Source organism: Chiloscyllium plagiosum, unplaced genomic scaffold (assembly GCF_037043375.1).
Source record: "Chiloscyllium plagiosum isolate Xiang-an unplaced genomic scaffold, Cpla_swu_hap1 HiC_scaffold_28, whole genome shotgun sequence".
Taxonomy (NCBI): domain Eukaryota; kingdom Metazoa; phylum Chordata; class Chondrichthyes; order Orectolobiformes; family Hemiscylliidae; genus Chiloscyllium; species Chiloscyllium plagiosum.
The window spans coordinates 43,175,628-43,200,516 of NW_028270166.1; the positions used below are offsets into that span (position 1 = coordinate 43,175,628).

General features: G+C 39.2%; 1 protein-coding gene across 9 annotated transcripts in view; it reads right to left on the reverse strand.

Annotated features, from left to right (window-relative positions):
* Positions 1 to 24,889, reverse strand: part of LOC122565178 (E3 SUMO-protein ligase PIAS4-like) — a 127,796-nt gene that overhangs the window by 14,222 nt on the left and 88,685 nt on the right. For 8 of the 9 annotated variants that reach the window (XM_043720882.2, XM_087976161.1, XM_087976159.1 and 5 more), the window contains 3 exons: positions 22,576 to 22,736; positions 15,681 to 15,820; positions 7,078 to 9,723 (listed from right to left, as the gene is read on the reverse strand). In XM_043720882.2, the coding sequence (XP_043576817.1) occupies positions 9,644 to 9,723; positions 15,681 to 15,820; positions 22,576 to 22,736 (381 nt within the window). In that variant the 3' untranslated portion in view covers positions 7,078 to 9,643. Of the gene's footprint in view, positions 1 to 7,077; positions 9,724 to 15,680; positions 15,821 to 22,575; positions 22,737 to 24,889 lie in introns of those variants that run through there. The other variant, XM_087976165.1, reaches the window with a different exon arrangement.

Consider the following 24,889-nt stretch of genomic DNA (forward strand, 5'->3'; position numbering starts at 1 on the left):
CTCCACTGTATAAGCCTTATTGATAAGGCATAGAACGAGGTCTCTTTCCGTATGTTGCAGTCGGCCTGGAGGAAACTTTGGCCAGATTGTGTACCTGAGAGAGACTTCGAAGGTTTTGAGGAGGAGACATCAGTAAATGTAGTGAACGAGATTGTGACCCTGGGCCAAAATATGAGCTTGGAGGTCGATGAGGATGATGTAGCGGAGCTGGTGGAGGACCACAGACAAGAACTCAGCACAGAAGATCTTGATGAATTGCAACAGGAGCAGGTGAAGGTTATGCAGCAGGAGCATTCTGGAGAGGAGGAAGAAGAGAGGGAAGATGTATCAAGTGTTCAAATCAAAGACATTTGTAGCAAATGGAGTGAAGTGCAGGCTTTTGTTGAGAGGCATCACCCTAACAAAACTGTGACCAACAGAGCAGTGAACATTTTAAATGACAATGTGACGTGCCATTTTTGGAAAATTCTGCAACAAAGAAAAAAATAAGTTTCTCTGGATCGTTTTCTTGTGGCATCACCAACCTCCAAGAGACAAAAAAGAGAAAAGACTCCGGAAATATCTGAACAATGGGAAAATTGATTCAGTTCACGAACTTTTCGGTTCGCAAAGCAGGTCCCGGAATGGATTAAGTTTGTAAGTCGAGGCGCTATTGTATTAGAACTCAAGCCTATGTTATAATTGGAAAATTGGGTTTGTAGGCCAGGAATGCTACTTTAAAAAAAAGTACTTTATGAAAAGTTAAAATATCATTTACAATAAATGAACATTCCTTTGCAGTGCAAAAAGAATCACAGGAAAGGATATCCAAACACAGCTAACAAGAAAAGTTGAAGATTATTTCGATCAAAGTTGCCAAACACAGTAAGCCTGAGGGGTAGGAGCAGTTTGGAATTCAGCAAAAGGAGGATCAAGAAACTAAGGCAGAGAAAATAGAACACAATAGCAAGCTAGCAAAAAACTACAGACTGTAACAGCTTTCGCAGGCATATAAGAGAGATGTAATCAGATGAGCAAAGACATATGTGGGGCCATTACAGGCAGAGACAGGGGTGATAAGGGGAAAATATGTCACAGACTGAAGATCACCCACAATCTAATTAGATAGAAGAGGAGACTTAAGGGGGTTGAATGGGCTGGTCCGGCTCCTATTCCCTATGTTCCTAATGTGCAGGAAATTAACACACAGGTGAACTATAAAATCACTGAAACATCTGACCTCAATTCACTCCCTTGCATTACTGGACTTGGAAGTGACCCAACCCTGAGATCCACAATCTGAAAACAATCACTATTTAGCAGCAATGTTGGGGCACACAAAGTCAAAAACCCTGATCATATGTAGGAGTGTGTGCAATAGCAATGGTACAGTCACAATTCAGAAGCTTGGACCAATGCGAAGAAGACACAAGTTCAAAACACACCATGAAGCCAAAGACACCTACATTTTATTCCAGATTTTAGTGAACCAAACATTTAATAATGATGAAACTAAACACTACACAGTGAATCATAGGGAGGACACCCACAAATCCCACATTTCAGTGCAGGAGAACTTTGAGAAGTTCAGGAGGCTCCTCTATAATCCTATCTCTACCTTCAAACAGACAATTGGCCAAAAAAGTAGTGACAATAAAAGGAGGAGAAAATATTGTCTCTTCAATTTGTTTGGATCTTACAATAGCCTAACCTTTTTCTGTAAAAAGTACTGAAAAATGTTAGGATTTAGCACTGGAAAATCTCATTAATCTTATACTTACAACACTGCTCCTGGATGCACATGTGATACAGTCTGCCATGTTATCAATGCAATTAAAAACATGATTTCTGGATGTCAATGGCTTTTGTGGCTTCAGCTGGGGAAAACAGGTGAGAGAGGGAGCTTGTATAGGAAAGTTAATCAATTTCGCTTCCAATTTCCACCGAGCCCTCACTTTCACCTGGTCTATATCTCTAACTCCTCCCTTCCTCAACATCTGTTTCCATTAGTGGGGATAGACTAGCAACTAAAATCCACTTATAAGTCCACCAAGTTCCACAGCTATCTGGACTATATATCCTTGCACCTGTAAAGAATCCATTCCATTCTCCCAACTCCTACGTCTCAGTAGCATTTGTTCCAATGAGATGGAAATGTGTTGCTGGAAAAGCGCAGCAGGTCAGGCAGCATCCAGGGAACAGGAGAATCGACGTTTCGGGCATTAGCCCTTCTTCAGGAATGCCCGAAACGTCGATTCTCCTGTTCCCTGGATGCTGCCTGACCTGCTGCGCTTTTCCAGCAACACATTTCCATCTCTGATCTCCAGACCTCACTTTCTCTTCAAAGATTTGCTCCAATGAGGCCAACTTCGATGAGAGAGCCTCCAAAATGTCTTCTTCCTCAACTGAGGATTCCCCAGCATGTTTGTTGACAGGGCCCTCAGGTCCAACCATCTCCCACACTTCCGCCCTCACTTCCTCTCTTCCATCCCACAATAGTGATAAAGTTGCCCTTGTCCTTACTTACCAGGTTATTAGAACGTAGTTAGTTTAGCTTATAGGTATCAGTGTTCTGTTGTAACAGTGATGCTATTAGTGAATAAAGGGGATGACTAAAATTAAACAAAACTATATGTAGGAGGTTTTTATTCCAGACTTCCAAAGAATACAATCTCTAGGACGAACCAAGAGAGAGGCTTTTACAGGTCTGAGTCCACAAGGGATTCCCTGCGCTGTCTCAAATCTCCACTTTAACACACTGGGATTGCCATCTAGTCATATACACAAGTGATTGTAATCTCTCAGTTCAGAACAGCATTCTCTTTCTCTTAAGGGTACAATACATGCCTTCAACGTCATAACAATGGTATGCACCATCCAATTTGATTTGTTTACAAACATTTAGTGCAATAACCATTTAGTTAAGTTATTGTTGAAATCGCAACTCAGGGCTCCAATGCTAAATCATCTGAAAACTTTACCAACCACCAGTTCCACTCTGATGCTTCCTAATGTAATACACTTAATGCTGATCACCTCTAGCTATGCAAGAATTCATTTAGCATGTTATCTTTCCCACATAACCAAAACTTGAGTTCTGTGCAACGTCTAGATAGATAATGTCACAGGTAGTATTTAGAAAGACAAAAAGACAGGAGACTGAAAGGACAAAGGATAACATATCATAGTTACATAGAATTTCTCTGACTGCTTTCTTGAACTATGTAAATAAATTGTATATTAGAACACACAAATATTTAAAATTTGCCAATGGCACTGTTGAATTCCAAGGAGGACCAGGAGGACAAAATGTTTAACAGCAGTAACTTTATTGACAATCGAATGCCCAGTTCCAACTTTACTGGTTTATCATTCAGTAGTGACCCAGTATCAGTTGATATTGCAAGTAATGGTCAGTATGTTTAATAACAGTTCCTCTTTGGCCTGAGAGTTTGGGATTCTCATGCCTTTTTGTACTGTGTTGATTTTCTTCCTCCCCCTCAGTTTCAATAATTTTGCTGCATATTTTTAGCTCTCTTCCTCAAACACACCCATTCAATGCACTCCATTTTTTTGCATACAACTTTTTTATTCCAGGAGTTTGTTGCAACGTGACCTGTTTTTCCACCCCCAGTGGTGCTTTTGAGTCTGCATTGCAGTTCAGATCTGAGCCATTTTGTGAAGACTCTGATGCCAATTTGGGAACTCCTGTTTGAGTTTAGTTGTGGAGCTTCCTTGGCTGCTAGTACTACAAATACTATTATTTCCAGTTCTTCCTTTAAATCTAGGTACCTTCTGGTTTGCTTCACACTAGTCTGTAACCTTATTAATTGTATAAGTTGTCTTCGAATTAGCTAACTTGTTTAAAATTACTACAAACTGGGAGATAGATTCACCATCCTGCTGGTTCCACTTGTGGAAATTGAACCTTTCAGTAATCAATGGTTATGGCAAAAAAAAAGAGGTTCTGTAGGATTTGTATTATTCCTTCATTTATTTGGAAGCTGGCTTCTTTAGCTGCATCAGCTTTCTCAGATTAGAAGTATTCTGCCCCCTCCATTGTAATCAGGAATCACTATATCTGCTTCGATTTTGTTAGGTTGAACAAAATAATGGAATTTGTCTGTGTAGGATCTCCAGTCATCTAAGATTTTTATTTAGCCTACATAGCACAACGTGCCACAAGAATTTTAGCACTACCTCACTTCTTCCCATTTAAAACAAGGCATTTCTGACAGTTCTGTGCTAAGACTGAGGAACATTTGGAGGGGACTGGGTAAAGTATGCATAGATCTTTGAAGGTGGTAGGACTTTGAGAGAGTTGTTTGTTATAGAGTCATAGAGATGTACAGCACGGAAACAGATCCTTTGGTGATTAGGTTATTATAGAGCTCAGTTTAGGCTCCAAATAGAGCAATGCACTCAAACTTTGGCCAGAACTTAAAACATTGGAAAGGGTGCAGAGATTTACCAGAATGATTCCAGTGATGAGGAATTTTAATTACAGGTTACGAGGTTAATGTGAAGATCCTAGAATTATTCTTCACAATGTAATCTAATAGATAAGGTCAAGAAAAATAAAATGTTCCCATTAGCTGATAATGTAAAGTCTCAGGAACCCAGATTTAATGTTTTGGTAACATATAAGAGAGGATAAGAAGGAAGACTTTGAACACAGTGATCATGATCTGGAACTCAATGCTTAAAAGACTGTTGGAAGCAGAGATTATCCAAAAGGAAACTGGATAAGTGCTTGAGAAAATAATTGAATTTAGGACTGTCTGCATTCCTCTGCACAGGTAACATGGATTTGATATATCAAATGGCTTAATTGGTGCTTTATAACAAGACCCAATTTGTGACAGTTTGATACAATATAGAGCAGAGAAATAATGAGTGTGCAAGCAATGCATCTCATTATGAAGACCTTCTTCAAACAGGCCTGTTAATCTTCCAGCATTTTATTTGTCTCGTTTATTTAGGTTATATAAATGGAACTAAAGTCAAATGTGTTAGCACTATAATGGATCTTATTAATAAAATCAAGATATTTCACTTTTTTATTTCTCCAATTTAAAAATGCAATCAAATATTTACTTTTTTATTTCATTAAATACTAGTTATGATTAGTAAATGTGAAGGTAAAATACTGATGTGAATTTACAATTGGCAGGTAAATGTGCTGATTGCTGTCATACGCATGATGTAGCCAGTAATCCAGAGATAATTCAGGATTCTTTTTGCAAACCTTTAAAAAGGAATGTATAAACTATGATGGTCACAATGCCAGTCAAAAACCATTTCAGATATACTAGTTCCAGAGCACTTTCTGTTGTAGGTCCCCCAATAACCTGCTAAGACCACTATTCATTCATAGAAATTTTCATAAAAAAGATAACTACTTACACCACTTTAAATTAACCCTAACTAATCAGATAGTTACAAGCATTCATCGTGAAAGGACATATGATGAGTCAACTTGCTCCCTGTAGTCATCTATAGTTTTCTGTGTAACCTTCAGAAAGGGAAACTCATTTTCCTTCTCATTATTCTCCTCTACAGAAGCAGAGAATCCAAGATGACTTCCTTTCAATTCTTCAGTTAGGACACCAGTCTTTTATCAAATAACACAGAAGGTGTCTTTGTGCTGACCACCATTAATATTAGGGCCACACCATAACATTCTTATCACCTGTAATTTCTTTTCATTCAACACAAGCACAAAATAATGGTTTAACAAGACTAGCTGAGGAGCAGCAAATCTCATGCAGGTTCCAAATTCACATTCAAACCTTCTTCTTACCCAAGAATGAATGCTTTTATGCCCAGGGGAGGTCATCCTGTGTCAGTTGTGATTTAATAATCTGAAGGCTAATCTTTTTTGCAGTGAATAGGGTGATTACACTGCAGCTCTAACTTCTGTTTGGTATGCAGTTTGTCAGTGAAGTTATGCAGTTAGAGATGGCAGGATTCAGTTCCTGTATCTAAGACACGGCAACACTGTCTAAACCACATGCTTATATAAATTACTAGTTGCAAAACCAGTTCCAAATGGTTGATAGGTGACCATTTGCAAACCATAAGTTGTTTCAAAATATTAACTTATAAATGAAAAAAAATCTTAAGGAATATGAACTCCAGTCTAAAATACAAAAATGACGAGATGGTGGTCAAATTTGTGCTGCTCAAAAATTAGAGCTAAAGACATAGGCAAATACATGAGATAAGGAGAGAAAATAAGAAAAAGACCAGGAGTGGAGGGTGTTCACCACCTAGATAGACCATACATTTTATTTTGGAATACTGGTCTTTGTGTTGCTCATGCCCAATGGCTTGACTACAATTCTTTTAACAAATGCTGAAATAATGAGATCATTTGTAGTCATAGTTAAGATTTAAATTTTAAAGCAACTAAAAAGTAACCTGTAAAAAAAGTTTTCTACAATCATGTCACAATTAAAAAAGCACAAACTATTTTCCAAACAGGGGACATCTTAAACTTATTGTCTCTACCATCCACAAAAATAGGAACGCTTAATTGTAAAGTGACTAAATGCATCCCTTTCACAAATCAAGATTAATTAAATTAGATTTTATAAACAGAAGTGGGGCATTACAATGGACAGTAATACCACTGGCAAAAGTGAGGACTGCAGATGCTGGAAATCAGAGTCTAGATTAGAGTGGTGCTGGAAAAGCGCAGCAGGTCAGGCAGCATCCGAGGAGCAGGAAAAGTAGATGTTTTGGGCAAAAGCCCTTCCGGAGAAAAACATTTTAAATCCTTAATCACCTATCCAGTGAAACTTGCTAAATATTTCACATATGTAGATATCAAGTGAGGACATGTTTGGGTTTGGCTGCAATAACCCACAATGCCATATTACTACTAAACATGCTGTCCAGGATCTCACAAAGGAACAAAATCTAGTTGTACCCAAAAGAACACTATTCCTATTTGGGATATCAAAAGAAATGTGGAAAATTATGAACAGCAAGAACTGAAAGAAAGAGTGAAGTTAGCAGTTTAGTTGAAACTAGGTTCAGGTTTGAAGGAAAGAGAATGACAGCAACATTTTCACTTCAAGGAATAGTGAGAGGCAAGTTTAAAAAGTTTATTAAATATTAATATAACCTAATATTTATCTACATTAAACAAGAGCATCTTTGAAAGCTGCTTAACCAATAACAAACAGGAAGAGGAAACATGCTTAACAAGATGGTTTTTTAAAAAAGATAAATAGTACTCAAATTTATGTTAATAACCTTTTGCTCAAGTTAAACTATTGTGTGAATAAAGGGACACTTAAAGTAGAAGCCAGTATCTACTCTATTTGATCTCGTTTCAAGTTTAGACAGACATTCATATAAGAAGTATTTATAAAAGAAAACTAAATTTGTAAAGCAAAAGCTGCATCTAGTCACTAGAAGCTACAATTCATTTAAATATTCAAAGGTGCAAAACATTCTTTCAAGGGCAATCTAGTACCTTTTCTGGGCAAATGGTTGAACAGAGTATTAATATGTCCACAGACAATTTGCAAACCTTATTCCAAAGATTTGGGTCTTAAAATCCAGCTTATGGAATTTCCTATAGATATGGCTATGCTGCTTGGTTTTACAGATTCAACACTGCATTTTGTATTTTTTTTAAAAATTGCAAGTGCTCTTTCTAAACCATGAAGATGTGATTTTTTTTAAAAAAATTTAAGTATAATGACTACTTCGGAAAATGAACAGGAGTTTGATTTACTATCGTGTGTCAAAAACTTTCACATGACTTTATTTAATTTAGATTACTTTTTACCCAACAAATGTTTAGGAGAAGCATAAAATACAGCCAATGTTACTGATCCAAATCCTTACTTTAATGTCAGAGTCTAGAGCATAAACATTAATATTGATTTGGAAATCATGGTGTAAAAACATCACAATTGGACAATATTTTCATTCCAGGTATAGTGAAAATGTGAAAGCAATAAATACATCACAAATCTATTTGTGCTTTCAACACAGAAAATTGACATTAGAATCAGGAGTATCAGACTGCAGCACGATGAAGGAACTGGAGCAGACAAAAGTTGACATTAACCCACGTCATTTTCCTTCAAAATCTTTATACAACAAATCTGATATTAGTGCCAGAAACAATATGTCGCATATAATCGGGGAAATTTTGAATTGTTAAAAAATGTACAATATTTTCTCATCACATTACTTACTAAATATTAGAAATTGGTGGCAGGGCTGTAAAGTAAAAACAAAATTCTACATATCTGCCCAGTGCTTTAACTTATTTGGTTTACATAATTTGAGATTTCAACACCATGACCAACTTAAGTGTTAAAACAAACTAAACTAAATAAACTATATGCAGATATGTACAACTTTTTACAACAATAACTTTAAAAGAAAGCAGAGAAATAACAAGTGGCATCTCAGTAGCTACAGCATCACAGTACTAGGCTCAACAAGGTTGAATCCCATTCTTCACTACAAATTTCATTTGAATTTCCAATCAAATATTTCAGTCTCAGTGAGGATAAGAAAACTGGGAAATTTCCCTGCATAGTTCTAGAGTGCCTCTTGGTTTAAAAAAGGTAAAGAAACTGCAGTGGCAAAATCCAATTACTAGACTTTCTTGACTTCAAAATGTTTACAGCAGACACTGGTAGATATGGAAAGAAAACTGAAACAAAAATAAATATGGCCACAGTACAGTTGTCAAAAAAGACCTACTCTGTAAACCAACTGAGCCTAAAGATCCATACCTTATTTTAAAAAAACCCTAAATGAATTAAATAGTTATTCTTTAGATACAGACATGTTTGTAGCTTTGCTTTTCACTGGCATCCTCCTACAATGACCCAAGGGAGAAGAAAAACATATTACAAAGGTTTTCTGTTGAGCTGGCTACTCCTGTTGAGAAAGCACTTTAAACATTACTATATACTTCTCATTACTCCTATTAGTAAAGGGGTAGCGAAAGATTGGGTAGAAATTAAAGTAAATATGCAAGCTATAACAAAAGTTGATAGAACAGAATTGATCACCACTGCTTCTTTGCATTTAATTCAACTGCTTCCACAAATATTAACAATATATTTGTTGAGGATTTAAAAAAAAAAACAAGCAGTGAGATGGAGATGGGCATACATCTAATCTATAACATTGTTATAGCTCTTATAAATCAGCATACAGCCTTCTTTGACATATTTGTACTGGAAACTTTGGGAGATCAAAAAGATATCAGTCAAACAGACCATGAACTTCTCCTCACCCTCCCCCCCCCCATACTTCCTGTGCGTCACTATGAGAATATGGGACTTTACTAGGGACCAATGCTTAATTAGCAGTCAACAAAGCAGAATTTATGAACAATTGTCTACAACTTAGTGCTGTCTTTATTTCTCCAAATATTTCAAGAACTATACACTGGTCCTTCACATCCATAAGAACTGCTCAGGAGTGTCACTTCTCCAACCCTCTATTGTACCACTTCTTTCAGGAGGTAGACGTGGTCGGAAGGGCTCAAAGTAACTAAAACCTGCAATGCTAGAGGTAGACTTCTTCAACATGTTTTTCCATATTGTGTCCTGCACGGTTGGTAGTGAATTTTCTCCAGCATTCACAGTTACATTCAATTTTGAGCATTTGACCGTTGAAATCAACAATCTATAGTCAGGTCAATGACATCCATGTCACTCTTCCTGTTTGCAGGATCAGTGAACTGATTGTTGCCAGTGTCTGTAAAATTCAAAATTGAAATCAGTCAGCTAAATTCAAAAAAGTCTGTTTAAAAAAAATCATTTGCGCAATACCTTTCTCAACCACAAGCCATCCCGAAACACTACAGAAATTAGTCACATTTTGTAGCTGGAGAAAATGTATCAGCAAAGATCCCAAAAACAGCAGTGTAAAAATGCAGCTGGTGATTGTTTGAAGTAAAGTCATGGTCAGGCTTTCAGGAGAGTTCTTCGGCTTTTCTTTTGAGTGCGCCACAGAATCTTTAAAAGGCCACATAAGAGGTTCAGCCTCAGTTTAACTTCCCGAGACGTTATGGCACACAAGGCTCCCAACCACAACACTAAAGTTTCAGCCCAGATTCATTTCGAAGATATCTGTTGTGTCTTTAATCCACAACTTTCTGACACAAAGTGTAAATGCTACCATTGTATACTGTGTGAAAGGCAAATTACAATACTCAATGATGTCAAGTGCAGTACAAAACAAATTACTGGAAATGCTGAAGATCTGAAATGTAAATAGAAAATGCTGTGAATATGCAGGCCAGGTAGCAGTGGTGGGGACAGAAACAGACATTTCAGGTTGGTAACATTTCATTCCAAACTCGTATGAACAATAATTTTAAAGTATTTCTGTCCCTCCATTAAAACAACCAATGTGGCTGCAGGGAAAATATACAAAAAAGGGAAACTCTTCCTCGAAAATCATGGCAGGCTTGCTAATTTCCACTAACTACCAATAAAAATTCAAGAAATAGGAGTAGGCCATTTGACGGCCTTGAGCCTGTTCTTGCACTAAATAAGATCATAAGTGATTTTCTAACTTCTGCTATACCTTCCCACCTTAGTATCCAAAAGTCTGCAGATCTCTCATTTAAATGTACTTAAACAATTTTCACAGCTCTCGGGTAAATAATTCCACAAATTCTCAACCCTTCAAGTGGACAAGTTACGCCTCATCTCAGTCATAAACGACTGACCCCTTATTCCAAGGCTGTGACCGCTAATTCCAAGATTTTCAGCCTCTGGAAAGATTCATCCAGTCTTGAGCCTGTCATGCTCTTTAACTACTGGCAAAGATACAATGACCAAGTGGGCTTTTTCTGGTGTTGTAAACTTTCTATGGTTTCTAAAATTGTAAAATTTCCATGCATTCTAATAGGATTACATCTCATTTAAATATAAGGAATATAAACCTAGTCTAGTCACTCTCACCCATAGGAAAATCCCTTCATTCCAAAAACAGTCTAGCAAACCTCAGTTGCAGCCCTCTAAAGTACATCTTTCCTTAGATAAGGAGACCAAAACAGCACTTCAGATAATTTCAGCAGTGTTTTGCATAAATTCCGCTAAGATTACATTTTACAATTTTGTATTCCAATCTCTTCATAATAAAGTAGTAGGTCCCATTTACTTTGCTAATTGTAGCTGCGCATGTTAACTTTGTGATACGTGGAGGAAGTAAGGACTGCAAATGCTGGAGATCAGATTCGAGTGTGATGCTTGAAAAAGCTCAGGTCAGGCAGCATCTGATATGGAGAATCGACGTTTCTAGCATAAGCCCTTAAGCACCACAATCTCGATTTGTGATGTGTACAGTTACACAATTGCAATTGAACAAAAAATTTCCTGTCTCCCACCACTTTAAAAATATCCTGCTTTTCAATTTTCTCAACCAAATGGATATGCTTTCTGCAACAGAAGTACAGCTTTATACTCTGGAAAGACACTAAATTGTTTCTCTTTACCTTGTCCCATTTATCTAAAGCTAGGGTCTAATCAGACTGTTGTGATGGGTCAGTTTATTTAGTGGGTGTAGATGAAGCATGTGGGATGCATGAAAGCCTGGAATGTATGCTCCATGCAGCTGCCACAGTTGGTTACATAGGTGATTTGGTAGAGAACAAGATTGCAGAAGCTAAGCCAATTACAAAAACAAAGTTAGTCTGGATTGAGAGATTGTTTCAAGCAGGATGGAATGGTAGGGAGCAGTGAATGGGATAATGGAATTGGTTAAATGCAACAAAATGGCATGCACAATTACTTGATTGAACTTATTTGCCAAAAACTATTCTGTATGTTAAATATAATGGTAGCTGCGAGGATAAGTTAGATTTGAATGAAACAAGGTTTAGAAAAAGTGTCAGGTGAATTAAAAATAACTATTAGTGTTGCTGTTGTAGGTGAGGAAAGTGATAAATAACAGTCAAACTTCAAATAGGCAAGCCACTCAAACTTAGACTCAAGTAGCAGTTATAATATTCTACAAATCTTGAATCATAAACAGGGACTTTGTCTTGTATCCAATCAAACTCTTTCAACACTTAGTCATAGCTCTGCAAATTCTCTGCAAATATGCACTCTGTACATATAAAACATTACATTCCCCCTTTCATGTCACCTTTGATATTAAGGTGAATGGCAAAATAAGCAATTTCCTTTGGTTCTCCTCTTTCTGCCCCATGATTTGTTTCTCCCCATCTGCTCTATTTAGACCCGTTCATGGTTTTGAGCACCTTGATCAAATCTCTTTTCTTTTCTCCCAGAATAGCTTCTCCAATTTTTCCAGGTAACTGAATTATCTAGAATCACAGAATCCCTACAGTGCAGAAACAGGCCATTTAGCCAATTGAGTTCACATTTGCCCTCTGAAGAGCATCCTACCCAGATCCACCTCCCCCAACGGTATCCCCGCAATCCTGCATCATCCATCCACCTAACTTACACATCTTTGCACTGTGGGAGGAAACCAGAGCACCTGAAGGACATAGAGAATGTGCAAACTCAGAGGGTGAAATCAGGTCCTGGTGCTGAGAGGCAGCAGTGCTAAACACTGAGCCACTGTGCCACTTCTGCTGGAATGAATCTCAAATCGTTTCTCCACCTTTTTGGATATCTTCATATCGGTCTTAAAATAAGGTGCCCAGAACTGATTTCACATCCAGCACTATGTGAGAAATCCTAGACATTCCTGGCAGTCTGAATGACCATAAGTGCTAAAGGTGCCTCTGGTTGAAGCAACTAAACTTTCATGTTTTGGAACTGGAGTGGCAACCGGAGGCACTGTGATGCATTTGTAAGGCTATGGGGTTCATGGATAGTGAATTACAGGATATGATCACTCAGCAGCATAAGGAATTGCAGGCAGAGGGAATAGGTGATTGCCAGACAAAACAATAGCCTAAATAGGCATTAAGTGCACCTCATTCCCAAACTGATTTGTTCTAGGCCTTAGAAAAATCAAGACAGTGACAGTTCTCCTGTCAAAGCCAAGGTCATGCCACTCTAGATGGTTCAGCTACTCAGGTGGTTGTAGGAGGGGAAGCAATCAAATGGCAATGACATTAGGGGATTCAGACGTTATTTGGGTGCATCCGAGAAATAGGAAAGGAGGATCACCTCTTGGGATTTTACTATAGACCCACCTCCCTTTTATCTTTTGTTTCACAACTTTGTTATTCCATTTCTTCCATTCTCAAATTAGCCCAGATCTTACCTTTTGTTTTGTCACATTTCTACTTTCATTCAATTCTGAAGTCATTCACCTTGAAATTTTAACCGTTGTTCTCCCCAAATACTGCCAGGTCTGCTGAGATTTTTCAGCATTGTTTCTAATATCAGATTTCCAGCACCTGCAGTATTTTATTTCTGTTTGGTTATGACCCTCCTTAAGCCAAAATGAAGAGAAACATGTTCCTTAAAAACAGCACAGCAATCCAAATTTCTTGAAACTCTAGCTTGTCCACTTGGAGCTGTACAGTTGAAACCATTAAAGTGCACTGCCTCTAATCTTCCAAGTGGCTTTCTTACAAAGCCATAATTCATGCAACTACTTTTTCTTTTCTGTATCTATGATTTGTACCTAGGTACGTTATACCTAAGATGGCACCGTTTCAGAAATACTAGCTCATTTGTCAGGAGCAAAATGAAAACAGCTTACAATGGCAGGGGAAGAGGAGCAGAAGAAAAGAGAAGTATTTATAACTTTGGCCTTAATATAAAGAGTTATACCAAGGTGCTGGAGAACAGTGAAAATTTCTTCCAAATCTAGAAATTAAAAATGCATTTTCATGAAATAGCTAACAAAGTTTCACAAGAGACTTCTAGATCCAGAGACATTAAAAATTGCCCAGGCAAATCAACAGTGAAATTCAGAGGTGGGTCTTATTCAGGAATAGTGGCTCATTGACTTTAACAGCATATATTCAGGGTAAATCTTTTCACACTTTATAAACTAAGGGATAAGCAATACAAAATTGATTGATGCAACCAGTTGGTTTACTTAACACTGCTTTGCCCTGGATATTGGAGTGCACTCAGCTGGCAAGTGAAGAGGACTCTATCACACCTTGTAAATGGTGGATAGGCTTATTGGGGTGAGGTGGTGAGTTATTCACTCAAGGTTTGTAGCCTCTAATTTTGCTCATGTAACCACAGTATTTATATAGCTACACCAAGTTTCTGGTCAATGGCAGAAGAGGATTCCAATATATCAGTAATGACATTGATCGTCAAGGGGCAGTGCTTAGATTTTCTTTTATTGAATATAGTTTGCATTTATTCAGTATCTGTAATGCATTAAAGCACTCCAAGATGGTCCATAAAAGTGTTAACAAAATTTGACATTAAATCACGTAAGGGCAAGTTTTTGGTTGTTTGCCCTAAGTCATGATTTTCGTTTTCTTCCAGGAAGAGATATGAAGCTCATGAATCCAGAGTTTAAGACCAATCCTCCAGTGATGAAAATTTTGGAATGTACAAGACAGATAGTAGTAAAGCTCAAGATTAAAACAATAGAGAATTCCAAAGCTACACTGTGAACTGATAAGATGAGGATTTTGAAATAAAGGCAGTGTTAAAACAGCAGCCAACTGACCAGCAGCAAAATCAACCAAAGAAGATTCTTCTACAAATCCAACATTGTTACTCTGTTTTATTTGTCTATTTAGATTAAATTCCCTCCAGTATGGAAACAGACCATTTGGCTCAACAAATCTACACTGACCCTCCGAAAAGCAACCCATCCAGACCCATTTCCCTCTGACTAATGCAACTAACACTGTGGGCAGTTTAGCATGGCCAATTCACCTGACCTGCACATCTTTTGACTGTGGGAGGAAACCAGAGCATCCACAAGAAACTCACGCAGACACAGGGAGAACATGCAAACTCCACACAGGCAGAAAATTGCCCGAGGCTGGAATCGAACCCAGGTCCCTGCTGCTGTGAGGCAACAGTGCTAACCACTGAGCCGCCCCAATATCTTGGATAACCCGATATTCAACAGTTTACTAGGAAATTTGAAAAGCAAGAGAATAATCTTTAGAAAATATTGTAAAGATCAACAAAACAGGACTTCATTTTTTAGTTTAAAAAAAAAAATCGCACAACACCAGGTTATAGTCAAACAGGTTTATTTTGAACTACAAGCAAGTACTCCGAAAGCTTGTACTTCCAAATAGACCTTTTGGACTATAGCCTGGTGTTGAGAGATTTTTAATTTGGTCCACTCCAGTCTAACACCAGCACCCTCACTTCATTTTTTAGGTCATTTACTTCTGACATCTGGATAGAAATTAACAATCAAAGCTGTTCTGTCAGTTCAAATGCCAAATAGAGTTCGAGCATTCAATCCAATTCCCCAGAGGTATGGGACTACAGCACAAATTCCCCCAACTTCTTTTGGATACAACAACATTGTTGCTCTGGAGAACCCGAGTGCAGAGTGCTTTGATACTGAAGCCATGATACTGATTAAGGCATAAAGGATATTATTCATCATGAAGCAGTCTCAGACAAAGGGAATCAAAAGTGTTTCCGGTTTTAAAATTACATTTAGAAGCATCAACAGTGGAAAGAGAGTCCCAAAGCATGCTTAAAGCTTAAATTTATCTGTAAGTGGTAAATTACGGGTCATCACCCAAGATGATCTATGGCACTGAAATCAAATAAACAAACCTTCCAATTCCACAATTGAATATTGAGGACCAGAATTCTTTTGAGGCTGCTTATCTGGTTTTATTGGAATCCAGCTGCCATCATCCTTAAACTGAACCTCAGTAGCATCTTCACACTCCTTTAGAATATCTAAAAACAGCCTAAGTAAAATAAAAACAAACGTGTTTATTTTTCAGTTGTCCATTTTTCTTGGTTATCATGATCAAGTTAAATCTACTTTGAAAAGATAACAAAGCTTTGAGGATTGCTGAAGGCAATATGGATACAGACAATGTCATGATGTGTAGAATTCTCTTAATGTAAGGATTCTCCCATATTCAGGACTTCAATCAGAACAAAAGCAGGCACAAAGACATTTCTTCACTTGGGAGATCTTTGTGCATGATGGGCAGATAATAAAAAAAAAATCAAACTAGGAGATTGTTACACACACCACCAAAATTTGTAATTCTAAAGATTTCAAGAAACGTTGCCTCAAACAATTTAAAGTCTTCTGCACACAAAACATCTCTTCCTCAGTTCGGTGGAAATCACTTACTGAATTGTGCAGTATATTGATCTATATCCTTCAAAACAGTCAGTTCTGTTATTTACTGAAACTAGATGAATCATTGTCATGATAAATAATTAATATAACAAGCACGCACATAACCAATAACTAAAAGAAAGAAATTGCTGGAAAAGCTCAGGTTTGGCAGCATCTGTGAAAATAAATCAAATTAGCATTTTGGTTTGGTGACCCTTCAGAGCATACACACAAATCTGATTGGCCAATAAAACATTCACATTACAAGACAAGATTGTAGGGGTAGAAGTAAGCCATTCAATCCATCGAGTCTGCTCCACTATTGAATGAGATAATGGCTGAACTGATAAGCCTCAATTCCACGTTTCTGCCTTTTCCCCATCATGCTCGATTCCTCCACCGATTAAGAACTTGTCAATGTCAGCCTTGACTATACTTAATGACCCTGCCTCAACAGCCCTGTGCAGCAAAAAATACTCCACAGATGCATTACTCTGAAAAAAGACATTCCACCTCACCTTTGTTATAAATGTATGATCTTTATTCTGAGATTATACCCTCTGGCCCTACACTATTCTATAAAGGGAAACAACAACTCCACTCCCACAGTCCAAAAACGTGCAGGTTAGGTGAATTGGCCATGCTAAACTGCCCGTAGTGTTAGGTGAAGGGGTAAATGTCAGGGTCTGGGTCTGGGTGGGTTGCGCTTCGGTGTGGACTTGTTGGGCCAAAGGGCCTGTTTCCACACTAAGTAAGTAATCTAAAAAAAACCTACTCTGTCAAATCCACTAATAATCTTGTAAGGTTACAAGAATATTGCCTCACATTCTTTTAAATTTGGAGTACAGGCCCAAACTACTTGACCTTCCCATCATAAGACACCCCTCGATAGCCAGTAGCAGCCTAATGAACCTTGTTGGACTGTCACCAATGTCAGTTATCTTTTCTTGGACAAGGGACTCAAAACGGTTTATGGACGAGAGGCAGATGCAAGGGGGTGAGGGGGGCGTGCAAAAAAAGGGGGAGCACGAGTGGATGGGAGGCATGTGAGCAGAGGGATAGCGAGGGAGGGATGCATGCCTGCATGTGAGAATGACCACTTGAGGGGGCACGTGTGGGAGACCGCGAGCAGAAACGAAACGAGAGGACGTGACAGTGATCTGTAAAACAATTTGCTCTTGGGTTGTGGGCGTCACTGGCAAGGCCAGCATTTATTGCCATAAATAGTGCTGCTGAAGCTGCTTTATTGAATGCTATATTTCATATTGAAACATGAATCAGGATGGTGGGTTGGGGGAACAAGGAGAAGAAGCAAGAGTCTACGAAAGTAGGCATGGTGAGATATGAGTGGCCGGAAAAAGGGAGAGGTATAAAGGGAGGGGGTGCAAAGGCGAAGAGTAGAATAGGCCAAAGGGAGTGATCAGTTTTAAGCCTGTCAATAAAGAAATATTCAAAAATAGGGAGCAAGGAAAATAGGATATCACTGAGGCAAACGAATCCTTTCCGAACTAATCTGCCTTTATTGAAATGTATGTCAGTTACTCTGAAAAAGAGCTTTGCTCCTTAGTCTGTGGTTTAATGCCAATTTATAAACTGTGGTGACCAGGAAATCAAAAATTACCTTGTGTGGTGTGGTTTTAAAGTTAATGAAGGTTGACAATTCTTGAAGACATTGATAAATTCTTCTAATTCTGCTTCTGTATGAATTTAAATACCTCACGTTCAAACAAATACAGAAGGTCTAGTTACAGTATGATTGCATCTCACCTAATGGAATTACTGAATGAGAAAGTAAACTCCAAGTATCAAAATGCAGCCCTCGAGAAATCTGAAGATCTTAGGGAAGAAAACTGCCCACTACCACGAGCCAAATTTACACTTCGTATCATAAAGGGGAAAATTAGGGGTAACAAGATGGAGGCTCAAGGTGATAAAAGGATGTAACTGTGTTAGAGTAATGTCTTCTTTCAACGCAAGTCAGTTTGTGAGGACCAGATCTTACATTAATGCAACACTAGACAAGGTTAGATGCCTTGAGGCGAAAAGTAGCAGACCCCTGCAAGTTAGGTATCTGTTTGTGCAACAGGTCATGATTTAGATAATTTCTTCATTCACACAAAAGTTGCCCAGTTCAAAGGTCAGCTATACGCTTGAATTAATCTCCAACTTTATTCAAAGATGTTGGGAATACTTACTTTGGCCTCTGGGATACTGAATGGCTGGGCACTGTGAATACTGGGGGAAAAAAAACGAGCATCTCACTGAGCATGCCCATTAAATAAATTGTCTGATTTGTCCATTATTGACAATCTGTTCTTTTCTAAGATTAATGGCCTTTGCAGTGATAAGTACTTCTTGTCAGATGTGGGAGTTTAAAGAGAGTTTAAGGGTTACTGTGGATTGTAACTGCCATAAATGCTGTTGGAGGTGAATCTTATCAGATCGAGTGGATCGGTTGGAGACAGATAGAAGTGATGAGGAATTTGCAACAGCAACAGTATGTGATGGATGGCAGTTATGGGGGATGGGGGGGGGGGGGGGGGGGGAAGTCTCAGATACAGTCACACAAATGGATTAACTCCAGGAAGGGAGAGAGAGGTCGGCACCTAGGGCAAGAGTCTTTTGTGGATATACCCATTTCAAACAGGTATGCGGTTTTGGAAAATGTAGGGGGTGATGGATTCTCAGGGGAACGTAGCACGAACAGCCAAGTTTCTGGTATGAGACTAGCTCTAATGCAACGAGGGGTACGTCGGCTTCCAAGAGATCAACTGTGTTAGGGGATTCTGTAGTCAGAGGTACAGACAGACGTTTCTGTGGCCAGCAGAGAAAAAAAAACAGAATGGTGTGTTGTTTCCCTGGTGCCAGGATCAAGGATGTCTCAGAGAGGGTGCAGAATGCTCTCACGAGGGAGGAGGGGCCAGCAGGAGGTCATTGTCCACATCGGAACCAACGACATTGGAAGGGAAAAAGCTGAGATTCTGAAGGGAGATTACAGAGAGTTAGGCAGAAATTTAAAAAGGAGGTCCTCAAGGGTAGTAATATCTGGATTACTCCCACTGCTACAAGCTAGTGAGGGCAGGAATAGGAGGATAGAGCAGATGAATGCATGGCTGAGGAGCTGGTGTATGGGAGAAGGATTCACATTTTTGGATCATTGGAATCTCTTTTGGGGTAGAAGTGACCTGTACAAGAAAGACAGATTGCATCTAAATTGAAAGAGGACTAATATACTGGCAAGGAAATTTGCAAGAACTGCTTGGGAGGATTTAAACTTCAAAGTTTGGGAGAAGAGTTGTAGCTCGGGTGCTCGTTGTTGTGGTTCTGTTTGCCGAGCTGGGAATTTGTCTTGCAAAAGTTTCGTCCCCTGTCTAGGTGACATCCTCAGTGCTTGGGAGCTTCCTGTGAAGCGCTTCTGTGATGTTTCCTCCGGCATTTATATGGAAGGACTCCCATGCAAGGATTGCACAAAACACTACATAGGACAAACAGGAAGACAGCTAACGATCCGTATCCGTGAACACCAACTTGCCACGAAACGACACGACCAGCTATCCTTAGTAGCCACACGCGCAGATGATAAGCAACATGAATTCAACTGGGACACAACTACCATTCTCGGGCAAGCCAAACAGAGGACAGCCAGGGAATTCCTAGAGGCATGGCACTCATCCACAGACTATCAACAAACACATCGACCTGGACCCAATATACCGGCCACTACAGCGGACAGCTGGAACTGAGAACTGGAAGCGGCAGAGACAGGCCACTATAAATGCCGGAGGAAACATCACAGAAGCGCTTCACAGGAGGCTCCCAAGCACTGAGGATGTCACCTAGACAAGGGACGAAACTTTTGCAAGACAAATTCCCAGCTTGACGAACAGAACCACAACAGGATTTAAACTAGTAAGGTGGGGGGTGGTACCCAGGGCGATAGCGAGGAAAGAAATCCTCCGTGGGCGGCATGGTGGTACAGTGGTTAGCACTGCTGCCTCACAGCGCCAGAGACCCGGGTTCAATTCCCGATTCAGGCGACTGTGTGGAGTTTGCACATTCTCCCAGTGTCTGCGTGGGTTTCCTCCGGGTGCTCTGGTTTCCTCCCACAGTCCAAAGATGTGCAGGTCAGGTGAATTGGCCATGCTAAATCGCCCGTAGTGTTAGATAGGGGGGTAAATGTAGGGGAATGGGTGGGTTGCGCTTCAGCGGGTCAGTGTGGACTTGTTGGGCCGAAGGGCCTGTTTCCACACTAAGTAATCTAATCTAATCTAATCTAAAAATTGGTCTGAGACGGATACAGCTGAGAACAGAAGTGAGTCAGTCAGGGTAGGCAGGGACAAGGTAGGACTAATAAATTAAACTGCATTTATTTCAATGCAAGGGGCCTAGCAGGGAAGGCAGATGAACTCAGGGCATGGTTAGGAACATGGGACTGGGATATCATAGCAATTACGGAAACATGGCTCAGGGATGGGCAGGACTGGCAGCTTAATGTTCCAGGATACAAATGCGACAGGAAGGACAGAAAGGGAGGCAAGAGAGGAGAGGGAGTGCCATTTTTGATAAGGGATAGCATTACAGCTGTGCTGAGGTAGGATATTCCTGGAAATACATCCAGGGAAGTTATTTGAGTGGAACTGAGAAATAAGTAAGGGATGATCACATTATTGGGATTGTATTATAGACCCCCCAGTAGTCAGAGGGAAATTGAGAAACAAACTTGGAAGGAGATCTCAGCTATCTGTAGGAATAATAGGGTAGTTATGGTAGGAGATTTTAACTTTACAAACATCGACTGGGACTGCCATAATGTTAAAAGTTTAGACTGATTTGGGATAGTCAACATGGCTTTGTGCATGGGAAACCAAGTCTCACAAACTTGATTGAGTTTTTTGAAGAAGTAACAAAGAAGATGGATGAGGGCAGAGCAGTAGATGTGATGTATATGGACTTCAGTAAGGCTTTCGACAAGGTTCCCCATAGGAGACTGATTAGCAAGGTTAGATCTCATGGAATAAAGGGAGAGCTAGCCATTTGGATACAGAACTGGCTCAAAAGATAGAAGACAGAGGGTGGTGGTGGAGGCCTGTGACCAGTGGAGTGCCACAAAGATTGGTGCTGGGCCCTCTACTTTTTGTCATTTACATAAATGATTTGGATGCGAGCATAAGAGGTACAGTTAGTAAGTTTGCAGATGACACCAAAATTGGAGGTGTAGTGGACAGCGAAGTGGGTTACCTCAGATTACAACAGGATCTTGACCAGATGGGCCAATGGGCTGAGAAGTGGCAGATGGAGTTTAATTCAGATCAATGTGAGGTGCTGCATTTTGGGAAAGCAAATCTAAGCAGGACTTATACACTTCATGGAAAGGTCGTAGGGAGTGTTGCTGAACAAAGACATTGGTTAGGCCACCGTTGGAATATTGCGTGCAATTCTGGTCTCCTTCCTATTAGAAAGAGGTTGTGAAATTTGAAAGGGTTCAGAAAAGATTTACAAAGATGTTGCCAGGGTTAGAGGATCTGAGCTACAGGGAGAGGCTGAACAGGCCGAGGCTGTTTTCCCTGGAGTGGAGGCTGAGGGGTGACCTTATAGAGTTTAAAAAAAAGTATGAGGGGCATGGATAGGATAAATAGACAAAGTATTTTCCTTGGGGTCAGGGAGTCCAGAATTAGAGGGCATAGGTTTAGGGTGAGAGGGGAAAGATATAAAAGAGATCTAAGGGGCAACCTTTTTACGCAGAGGATGGTACGTGTTTGGAATGAGCTGCCAGAGGATGTGGAGGAGACTAGTACAATTGCAACATTTAAGTGGCATTTGGATGGGTATATGAATAGGAAGGGTTTGGAGGGATATGGGCAGGGTGCTGGCAGGTGCGAATAGATTGGGTTTGGATATCTGGTCGGCATGGAGAGGTTGGACCGCAGGGTCTGTTTCCATGCTGTACATCTCTATGACTCTATGACATTGAATGATCTTACGAAGAGGGTTGCACTCAGAAGCCTCACTTCAAACGAGCCATACCTAACCCAGATGGAGTATCTTCACAGCTTTCCCTATTCCTTCACTTTCAAAATCAATGCTTTTGAAAAGTAAAGCACAAAAGTTGATCTGGTGCTGCTGGATGATATGCTTTTTTCAACTACCATCTAACCTGAAGCTGGTTATCTAAAAGTGGTACGATCTGTTTTGACTATCAGAAGATATGAATGCAGTGTGAACACATTTTCAGAGTCATGGGGGCAGTTAGGAGGAGGAACTGGATTTGCTTATTTCATCAGACTGCCCAAGATAAATATCTGCTGTAAATATATAAACTCATTAAGAATGGCATTATAAAAAGTATAACATCTGCAGAACAATACTTACTGGTCTACAAATAACAGTTCATAAGGAGCTGGCTTGTCACACACAGGACACATCCATGTCGGCTTTTTCTCATTCATCTGAATATAAAGGGCTGCATCAAAACACTGTAAATGCGTGCAAGTAATACCACGACAGGGCACTGAAAGCCGCATCTTACCAAGCTGTTGAGTACCAATATTGGAAAATTATATTAGAAACATTTGTCAAATAGAATAATAAAAGTTCAAAAGAAGCATTTGAAATTATGAAGAACATGACATCATTTTGAATTTTCTGTTCTGCTGCAGTGTTATCTTCTATCTGAAACTTGAACAGATGTTCATGTGGCAAATAAAGATGGTACAGCTCAACCACCTTAAAAAGGTAGGTGTTCACAATATCAACTAGGAGAAAGTGAGGACTCCAGATGCTGGAGATCAGAGCTGGAAAATGTGCTGCTGGAAAAGCGCAGGTCAGGCAGCATCAAAGGAGTACAAGCCTGAAATGTCGATTCTCCTGCTCCTTTGATGCTGCCTGACCTGCTGCGCTTTTCCAGCAACACATTTTTCAGTTCACAATATCAAGACAGACTGGTAAAGAGCAAGACCACTGGTCTCAAGTGTACAGTGCTCTGCAATTTATTTTAGGTTATGCTAATTTCTTTTCTTTTCACCCACTGCAAATTCTTTCTAGAAGAAAACCAGTATTTTGATAATATCGCTGTTTTAAAATTTTTTTAAAAAAATGAATGGACCTGATAAAATAGATGAGAGAAATGGATTTCATTGGTATGGGATAGTACCTGGAGGTGACAGCCTTGATGCAAGTGTTAAGAAAAAAACAGGGGCTTCAAGTGATGATGATCTGGAATCTGTAGTCTGACAGGGTACTGGCAGCAGTTTCAAAAGTTAGACAAGAAATTGTCTACTTTGAGACGCAGGATCAGAATAAGACCATTCAGACCATCGTTTCAATGAGATCATAGCTAATCTGATAATTCTCAATTCCACTTTTCTGCCTTTTCTCATAATCCACAATTCTCTCGCTGATTAAAAATCTGTCAAGCTCAGCATGAAAAGTGTTGTTACAGCCAAAGCTCCATTACTGGAGAACCTGAAAGTATTCTAACTGTCTGCTGTCAACTAGTTCTATACATTTAGAAGCCAAGGACAGTGAAGTTGATGACAGCAGTTTCTAAAGATCCAAGAAAAATTTGGATTATTGATACGACAAGTAAATTTCCCTCCTCTAGTGCCCCCTCACTTTATCCCAATTTATCAACCCTAGATAAGGCTATCTTTGATCACATTTGTGTTACTTTCCACCTACATGCCTCTCTAGCCCCACACATCCAAACTCTACCTTGTAGATTCCTTCTCAGAAGAAAAGCCATGCTCCGATTTACTTACAATGGCATGCTTTTTTTGGGCCCGCTGTTTTTCAGATTTCTGCAGTTACTAACTTACCCAAACATACTCTCAACTTATTTTTATTAATATGTTGGTTAAGCACAGAAACACATTCACACGAGGCAGAAAACATGCTCTTTAAACATAGGACATGTTCATTTTATTACACAATAAACAAAATTATATACACTAGTTCGAACAATCTTTACACAAACATCAAAACAAAGTTTTCAAGTTTCAATGTGTCTCCTCAACACAATCCATTAAAAAGATTCAGTTCCAAAGAAATATCACTTATATTTCAGCTTTTTAAATCTTTACTTAAACTGACCATTCAGCTTCATTTTCTTGAACTGTTGAGAAAATTAATTGATTCCTTTCCATGTCCAACAGCATGAACCTTTCACAATTCCAATGGCCTAAATTCTCTCAGTTCTAACAACTTGGAAGATTTCTATCCAAACTCTCATGGCTTGGAAGTTTCAGAAACCAGAGAGCACTTGTACTGAAGTGACTGTTTACTTTGACCAGAAGAAAGAGTTTCCCTTCCGAAAAGAAATATTCTACCTTCTACACTAAAATCTGCATTTTTCTGAACTAAAAGCTTTGAACCATTGTTCCCAAGTCAGTTTAAACTAATTTGCTGGTGATAATATATTCAAAATAATATTTTCAACAATGCAACATTACTACCCACTGCACTGACCCATCAGGTCAGAAAGTAGAAACATTTTAGCAATTAACACCACAGGGGTTTGTCAAGTCACTTGTCAGCAACCATGTCTGTTCCTAGAACAGAATCATTTTTGTGACTATTCCAGTGAGTTTGGCTTTTTTTCAGAAAACACAATGCATTGACCAAATTTCTTCTGTCAAAATGTTAAGAAAAATCCAACTTCCAAAAATGCCAATAATATATACTATAC